Source organism: Pocillopora verrucosa, chromosome 1 (assembly GCF_036669915.1).
Source record: "Pocillopora verrucosa isolate sample1 chromosome 1, ASM3666991v2, whole genome shotgun sequence".
In the NCBI taxonomy this organism is placed as follows: domain Eukaryota; kingdom Metazoa; phylum Cnidaria; class Anthozoa; order Scleractinia; family Pocilloporidae; genus Pocillopora; species Pocillopora verrucosa.
In genome coordinates, this window is record NC_089312.1 from 23884597 (window position 1) to 23893701 (window position 9105).

General features: G+C 38.9%; 1 protein-coding gene across 2 annotated transcripts; it reads left to right on the plus strand.

Annotated features, from left to right (window-relative positions):
* Positions 1-783: 783 nt before the first annotated feature.
* LOC131796766 (catalase) lies at positions 784-9019 on the plus strand. 2 transcript variants are annotated; one of them, XM_059114365.2, is made up of 14 exons: positions 784-934; positions 4470-4752; positions 5033-5163; positions 5250-5300; positions 5429-5608; positions 5875-5985; positions 6123-6203; positions 6373-6525; positions 6610-6754; positions 7005-7081; positions 7185-7238; positions 7612-7719; positions 8112-8183; positions 8559-9019. In XM_059114365.2, the coding sequence occupies exons 1-14, from the start codon at positions 878-880 to the stop codon at positions 8559-8561; spliced, it is 1506 nt and encodes a 501-aa protein (XP_058970348.1). In that variant the 5' UTR covers positions 784-877; the 3' UTR covers positions 8562-9019. The 2 variants fall into 2 exon arrangements, with proteins under 2 accessions (XP_058970348.1, XP_058970349.1); XM_059114366.2 differs by lacking the exon at positions 784-934 and adding an exon at positions 2894-3048.
* Positions 9020-9105: the final 86 nt, after the last annotated feature.

Consider the following 9105-nt stretch of genomic DNA (forward strand, 5'->3'; position numbering starts at 1 on the left):
GTATAATGTAAAGGACTCTTTATTGACTATTTTGCTAGCTCGAAGCTCCCGCAACGTTTCCGGTATAAAAATGAGTCTTACATCCAGTAAAAAGGCTCTGAAGTAATCGTCGATACCCGATTTTTTATTAAGTAATTTGCAAGAGATGCACAGACTAATATAAAATGTTGCATACACATCCATGTCAGTTTTAATTGTCAGTGTAAAAAAGCTGAAACTTTTTTATCGGTGTAAACCATAATGCATGTTTAGAAGGTTTTTCGATTTTGTCACATTGAAATAATTTCAATTTCCAGCGGTCACGTACAGCACGCGATAGATCATCGGCAGACGTATTTTCAGCTGTTATCACGTAAAAGGAAAGCCGCAACTCAAAAGACGAGCGAAAGGGTTAAAATGGGACTTGGATACACAAAATTATATAAAAAACTGCAAGTATCCCATCTGACCTTTTTAGCTAGCCCGACTCTTTCAAACTTTATCTAAATTTGCAAGCGCAATGCATTGAATCGACTCCTTGTTTTTCATTCCACATTACCTTTAAGACTTCTAATCACGAATTAGATGGCGGCTCGTCCAATCCAGAATTCTTAATAAAAAAATAATCAAAATTGTCTGGCTTCTTTATCGTGAAACTCTTTCAACCGTGGTGATTTGAAAATGAAGGGACTGACAAAGAAAAAACGAACAAGCCTCACGTCATAACTCATGAAGACAATTATATCGTCCACACTGAACCAATATCAAAATTCTGCGTTACGCATGCGTTCTTCGATGTGACTCAGCAATTTGGGTGCATTAAATAACGCGTTACAATTCATTTCAGGTCTCAAAGCGGTAAGAGTCTTTTTGCCCGAAAGATCTCCCCTCAAGAAAAATGACGACTCGTGACAAAGCATCCGAACAACTTGCTGATTATGCAAAGACTAAGAAGGTAAAATTATCTTTCATTGATCGAAACAAGTAGTTATTTAAAATTTGTAACATTTTCTCGTTATAAACAATTTTGAAGGGTCGCAATTTTCACTAGAGTGCCAGCTGTCGTTTGTAAGGTCATGTTTGTACGCTTACTTTCACCGTGCGGATTATTCATTTTCTAAATGTTTCATCTTGAAAAGAAGCACATGACTTTTCTGAGAAGACTGTTGGAGTCCACACAACGAAAAAGCTCCCCAGTAATGTGTACATTAATTAATATATAGCAACGAACATGAAAGCGGTGCTTGCACGCGTAACGGCTGAAAAATCTTCCTGAAATGGCTAGAAATTCCGTAAGAATCATACAGCCAGTGTGACTAAAATGGAGAATTTTCTATGGACTGGAAAATATAGTTTCTGAAAGTTTCACCGTCAGTATTTGCGGAAAATGACGATGAAGCGAGGGCGAAATCAATACTTGCATTTAAATCATCCAACTTAGAGATATCTCTCCTAAGACTATTAATCCTTTCTTTTGGTGACGAAAAGCTTTCGAGCGGTTGTTAATTATTATCTTCTAACAGTAGGGATGCAAATGTGTTTTTGACATGATATGTTTCGTGCGAGAACAACTATGAGTTTTATTCCTGACGCATAAAAGGCATTTAGTAGTCCGTCAGTTCTAAGTCGTCACGCGATCTAAACAAATTTAGTTGTCGGCGGAGAGAGAGTTTTATTTTAAAACTTTTTGGTTTCTTAGGGTACAAACATAAGGTAAAAAAATGTAAAGATGGGTGAAAAACAGTCTAAAATTGCACAAAATCTCTCGGTTACAAAAGCGCTGATTATATTGTTGCGAAATATCTCGAAATTATCCGGCTGAAGTGGACAAGACTGTAATTGTGGTTAGATATATGATATACTACCCTCCTGGCCTGCCAAGAAAATATTTATTTTGAAATCTAGGAATTTTAAGCCATGATATCAATGCGGTTGTCATGTTTCAAGAATGATTTATGTATTAACAAGAGTTCGTTAGTTGCTGCGTCATTGTGTTCGGCAAACCCCGTTCGAGCAACTTGAACGACAACGGAATTTTGGTTCACTAAGGAGGAGGAAAAATAACTTTACTAGTGTAAATATTGGTTTGATGATGTGTCAACAACACTTATTATTTACAAAGAAATATTTCCGTACTTCGCAAAATTTCAGAGAAGTTATCCTGCGATCAATATCAAGGAAGTTATTCACATAAATTAAGGTTCTAAGAAGACTTGGAAAGGCTTAACAAGACAATTCGAGCAGATTATCAGTAAACAAAAAATTAAAACTTTAACGTTGATATCTTTCATCTGGTTTGAGGATTATAGTTTAGGAAAAACAAACCAGGTTGTTTGGATGAACTAAAACAATGTCATTATAATTCACCATCCGGTTCGGTTTGGTGAATTTTTACAATAGGCTAAAAAAATATTACAGGTGAACGTAAATTTACATAAAATTGCAGACTGGACCTCACTATGAGCCGTTAATGACGTATATCCTTTGTTAAGTTTGGAACTTCCTGTGCAATATCAGCAACGACTTGAATTTGGTTGTGACGTCAAAAGAGGCACAAAAATTCAGGAAAGATTACACGGAAATTTAGGAGGTGACTAAGACAATAGGAGAGGAGAAAAGTTCTAAAAATTGCGAAGCAGGTCTATATCGTCTTAGGTTTTTACAACTCTCAGCTCTCACCCACGGACTCCATACAAAAGCGTGCTAATTGATTAATGCTGAAAGAACGTTGTTTGTGCTCATTTGCCGAAAAACAAAGCCAAGGGTATCTCTTGGTCAAATAAATACCATGGTCTTAAATTAAATCTATCGACTACCTGTTGACCCACAGTGGTTTTGACCATCCGTGACATCCCAAATATTGACCAGCGAGTGTCAAATGGTAAACAGAGTGACGTATATGGTATTGTTCACCGATCAGCTAACGTCAAAAATTATTCAAAGCTTTAAGACATTACACGTAAGTGGATTTGCCAAAACAAGCTTCGGCCGATCTTCTAGGGAAGTGATAAAATGGCCAACAGAACAAAAGCATCTGAACAATTAAGCGCCTATTCTGCGAAAAAGAAGGTTTGTGAAATCCCTTGCACCTAAAACTACATGCTCATAGCTGTAGGAGTGATGCCAAAAATACTGACCGCATACGTACCTCGTTGTGCGATTAGCTCCCTCAGTTGACTGTCTCCGCAAACCATCGAAATAGTTCCTTTGATAATAGGAAATTTTGGATCAATAACAATTTTACTGGCTGGGAGCAAACGACAAAGAAATATTTTCTATAGCTTGAAAGCAATTTCCCTCCTACAGTCTTTTAAGGAAAGTTTAATACGCTGGAATCTGTCACGATAGGATAATTTGTTTCCCGTCCTCGATTGATTTGTACTAAATTAAGAGAGTGTAGATATCTCTTGCAAGGAAATAGAGACCTCAAAGTAAGCCTAAAATGTGTATCTTACTAAATTGGAAACAATAGTTACCAACCACTACGTGACATGCGAACAAAAGGGAAATCATACGAGATAACTCAGAATTTAGTTTGTTTCGATTAGATTGTAATTCCCTCGTCAGAATCTTGATAATCGTTTGTGTTATTGCAAATGTATATCAGAAATGTACTTTCGGTGTGTTTTCGCGAAGCGTTAATTATTTTAGTTGCAACGATTTTCAGGACTCAAAGGTCTTTGTTATATTTGCCATTTCTAACAAGTCCGACGACTCGTGAAAAATCAACGATGCGTCGAGTAATGAAGATCGAAGATCATGATTGTTGCAAGAGCTGGAGTTGTCTCAGCCACGATTATTGATCACACTTAAGAACTGTTCGAGCTAAACCCAGAGAAAAATAAGTAAAAGAGCTGCAATGGAAATTGCAAATCAGAGTGCCCAAACAAACCACTACATTCGTGTGTGAGTTATTGAGTGCGTTTCACGGGTGGAGGACCTTCAGCCCCCAGGCACACCCCCTTCCAAAAATAAACAACATTCCCGTTTTGTTATATAACAAGTTTCAAGAGTCGATTCAGGATCACGCCTATGAACTCGTGGCACGACATACACGTGACACGGGATTATTTGTGGTAAAAACTATCTTACACAGTTACTCAATGGAGCTGGTCACTTTTCAATCCCAAATGGGTAATTAGCAGCGTAGTACGATTTTGCGCACAACTGTCACATCGAATCTCCGTAAAATATTGCGAATAGGGTGATTAATGCGCACTTTGCAGAAACATGAATAAACTTGAGTGATTATTTTACAACCGAAGATTTACCCCACGTGGTGTTCCCAGGAAAAAATTCGATGCCAAAGTTTCTGTTAACTTTCCGCAAGATCCAATTTGAAAAAAATCAGTAAGATTGACTTGAGACTCTAACCTATAAGTTACATTTAGAAAGAGGAAGGAAGCAACTGACCATTTCTTAGATGTAATTGAGTACTGAAGCCAAAAGGTCAACAATGTAGTCACATTTTCATATTTTATTGTGTCTAGGAGCGTGATGTTCTCACCACTGGAACTGGGTGCCCAATCGACACAAAGACAGCCACCATGACAGCAGGGCCCAGGGGGCCCATCCTGCTGCAGGACGCGCAGTTTTTGGATGAGATGAGCCACTTTGATAGAGAAAGGATCCCAGAGAGAGTGGTACATGCCAAGGGAGGTGGTGCATTTGGATACTTTGAGGTCACACATGACATCACCAAATACTGCAAGGCTGCAGTTTTTGATAAGATTGGAAAGAGGACTCCATTGTTGGCACGCTTCTCAACAGTTGGTAAGCGTAGTTACTAAACTACAAGTTCAGTAAATATTCCCACGACACGCCGGCAGCACATTTAACCTGTTCGTAACATAATAGCCGCAGTAGCTTGTCACATCTTAGGTCCTTAAACTCTCCTTTCATTCCTTTGATTGTCAGTCTCATCTAAGCTGCTGGTGCCTTCGTTTTTTGTTTCCGTCCCTTTTCATAATCTAATACATTTTCGTTGATGAAATAACTGATTGTTCGATTAAAGATGCATCAGAAGAAACAACATTGTTTTTTAACGTTTCAGGTGGCGAGTCTGGCAGTGCTGACACAGCTCGTGACCCACGCGGTTTTGCTGTGAAGTTCTACACAGAAGAGGGAAACTGGGATCTTGTTGGAAACAACACTCCAATCTTTTTCATCAGGGACCCAATCTTTGTAAGTTTTTAAACCTTTGGTGTGAAAGTTTTGCAACGTTTTTAAAACATTTTAGGTTTTCTAATCGCCTTGATTGTTTTTTTCAGTTCCCCAGTTTTATTCACACTCAGAAGAGGAATCCTGTCACTCATTTGAAAGTAAGTCCCCAGTTATAGAAAATGTCCCGACATGCCGTCCTAAACTACTGATCCAGATTTTAATACCAATCAATTACTAAAGCAGAAGAATAAGAAACAAGAAATTGAGCGACCTTTTTGCTGTCTAGGACCCCGACATGTTCTGGGATTTCATCACCCTGCGTCCTGAGACCACCCATCAAGTCTGCTTCCTGTTTGCCGATCGCGGCATTCCTGATGGCTACGAGCACATGAATGGATATGGAAGTCACACTTTCAAAATGGTGAATGCAAAAGGGGAGGCTGTCTATTGCAAGTTCCATCTCAAGGTATGACTTCAATATCTATTTGTATTTATAGGGAAAGCACAGCCTAACAACACTTATACAAAGTAGCTTCATATGAATATCTATGACGGAACAGTGATTTTGCCACATCAAAAGAAACAGCAACATCATCTCGGCGTCAAGTTGTTTGCACAGTCCTAGCTTTCAAGAAATCAACATATAACACTCCCTCTGGGCTTAAAGGTCTGCCGAATGCTAATGCTGGTATCTTTCGAATGACCTATTGAGTTTATTACTTGCCGTTACAGACTGATATGGGAATAAAAAATTTGCCTGCTGATTCAGCAGAGCGGCTGGCAGGCTCTGACGCAGACTACAGCAACAGGAAGCTTTACAACACAATTTCCAATGGGAAATATGTAAGTATACAGTCACATGTATGTTCCCCCTCATGTTTGTTCACTCTGTTTATTTTTGTCATAGTCAGAATGATCATCTGTATATGTACTGTCATAAATTTTACAGGAAAAAATGAATATTTTTTCTCCTTCCTCAGCCCTCTTGGACAATGTACATTCAAGTGATGACGTTTGACCAGGCAGAAAAATCCTCTTTTAATCCATTTGATCTGACCAAGGTAAATTAAATTCAACTTTTCCATTACGCTAACACTCCATTAGAGAAAAAATTATTCCAAGTTATCTCTGGAAATCTAGAGAACTTGCATAACCTATTTGCTGTTATTCTCTAGACTTCGATAACACCTGAAAGTACTGATGCCTTTTTGTTTTATCTTTGTTATGTAGATCTGGCCGCATACCGACTACCCTCTGATACAAGTTGGAAAAATGGTGCTTGATGAGAACCCAAAGAACTATTTTGCACAGATAGAGCAGAGTGCTTTCAACCCCGCTTCCATGGTTCCAGGAATTGAGGCCTCTCCAGACAAAATGCTTCAGGTACAACAAAGGTCACTCTAGTAAATCGTATTTGTCTTTCAAGATAAAGTCTGAATTTATCAAGTTTAACAAATGATCTTACAGGGCCGCCTGTTCTCCTACCACGACACTCATCTCCACCGATTGGGAACCAACTACTTACAACTGCCTGTGAACTGTCCTTACAAGACAAGGGGTGGAGGTCCCCACCACTACCAAAGGGACGGACCGCAGTGCTATGACGTCGCAGGTAAGGCCTGAGGCATCGTATCGTAACTCAAATCTTACAATAGAACCGATGGCCTTCCCGTTGAACTATGGTTCTTCCTCGTCGATTTTCAAGTCAAAATAAACCGTCAATAAATAGCTGTAAAAGAGTCTTTTAGTTTTGGGCAAGTTGCCCAACTAGCGTCATTTTGTTTTCCAGTTGTCTAAATGAACGTTTAATCGTTTGTCTCTGAAAACTAATTTCCGATTTTTCTATCATTTATGCTTTTCAGAGCCGGGCCCTAACTACTATCCCAACAGCTTCAGTGGACCCAAGGATGACATGAAGTATAAGCCACACACATGTCAGGTGAGGAAAATAGCCTACGCTTACTGCGGACGAGTTTAACCTCATTCTGAACTTTTTGTCTGGGGACAATTTTCACGAAATTCATCCTTTTGCTATTTTGCAGGTGAGTGGTGATGCCAAACGCTATGAGACTGGGGATGAAGACAACTATTCTCAGGTAGGATTTGAAAGCTTTGTTACCCACTCAACATGACAGTGCAATAAATTTGCATTGTTATCAGAAGTTATTTCCTCGTGCTTCCCGTAATACAACACGTGACATCAGCACTGTAATGGATTTAGTACATGTACTCCATTTTCACATCCCTTGAGATCAAAATAAAATGCTTTGGAGTCGTCTTGTCCTTCCCTTCCACAACACCAACATCACGTCCAGAGAACAATTAACAGCTCTCCAAAACTTGTAACTATATTTTGATCTTATCTTCTCAAACCTTGATTATCTTAAATACATATCAGTTGTTATTCTAAAGACATAAATGTTTGCAAAACGAATGTTAATTTGTATCAATCGTAACCTGAATCTATAGGTCACAACTTTCTGGGAGAAAACCCTGGACAAAGGTGCCAAAGAACGCTTGGTGTGCGCCATTGCCGGTCATCTGAAGGACGCCAAGGATTTCCTCCAGGAAAGAGCTGTAAGTATTTGACTACAAACTCTGTCCTTTTTACACTGCTCTTTCACCTTCTTTACAATTCGGTGGCACTGCACTACTGCCGTGGGGCAGAGGGCCTTTTGAGACTCCTAACAAGGACCAAGTTTAAATGTAGAGAGCTTTTCGTGACTTCTAACAAGAACCAATTTTTTAATGCTACCAAAGCTTTGAATAAAGTAAGGGGTACAACCATTCAGTGCTTCAGGTTCGCCTTTTCGTTGAGTTCCATTCCCAAAAATACTGAGTTGGAGGTCAAACACATTACAGAGCCCATTCCACCATTTCTGCAAACTTAAGTGCTCTGTTGTCAGAAAATATTTTTTCATCTCTCCCAAGCCAAGAGAAAAATTGACTTAACTACTTTTACATTTCAGGTGAAAAACTTTTCCCAAGTTCATGCTGACTTTGGTAACCGCCTGAGAGCGAAATTGAACGAGTACAGAAACGTAAGTGTCACTTGTGAAATGAAATAAACATAACTTTTGATATTTAGATCATGGCGTAAATCATCCTGTTTTTACATTTTGGGCATGGGTTCATTAAATCCGATACATTGGAGACATTGAATCGATTTGACAAACGGTCATCTGGTGCTTTGGTAGCTGCTGTTTCATAAGCCCCCCAAGCTTTTGCAATAATTTCGTTTATCAGCCTAAGATCCTCTGTAAGGGTATTCTTTTCAGGGACGAACGCCAGCATTAACTAGTTCTTTTTACCAAGTTTTGATATCAAATTGCCATTCCCAAGTTTTTTTGTCATGCCGACACGCAGATCTGAGACGTGCGCCGTTTCTTACTCTTTACTTATCTTTGTTTCCACAGTAACTCACTGCACACGTACTCTGAGATTGTTGGAGATGACCACAACAACTAAGGCCATTTCGATCAGTGACATTCAGTATTCCCATGACAAGTTTTGATTGTAGTGAGCATTCTAATGGATAACTAATAACATTTAAACCTACGTAAGAGTGAGACAAGAGCACATGTCTCTTGCTTGTAGTCAGTGACAGTTTTGAGCGTAGAGAAATTTTTAATTAACTAATTAATAAATAGCTAATGAATAACATTTAACATACGTAAACTTAAAACAAGAGAACATGTCTCTAGCTTGTAATCAAAACGTTACATGGTTACAAAACCCACTTTTTGAAATTTTCATTTGGAAACTCAAGATTAATAGGACCTTTGACTTAGATAAGCAGTCAAATATCACTTTTTTTCTTGTTGCACGTACTAGGTGGCTGAAGTATCGTTATCCAATAAAGTTGGATTTTAATCGAGTTTGCTGGCAATTAGTAAACAAGGGCGTAGCCAGGGATACTTCAAAAAACAGAAAACGTCCCCAGCTAAACCCACCCCACCCCCT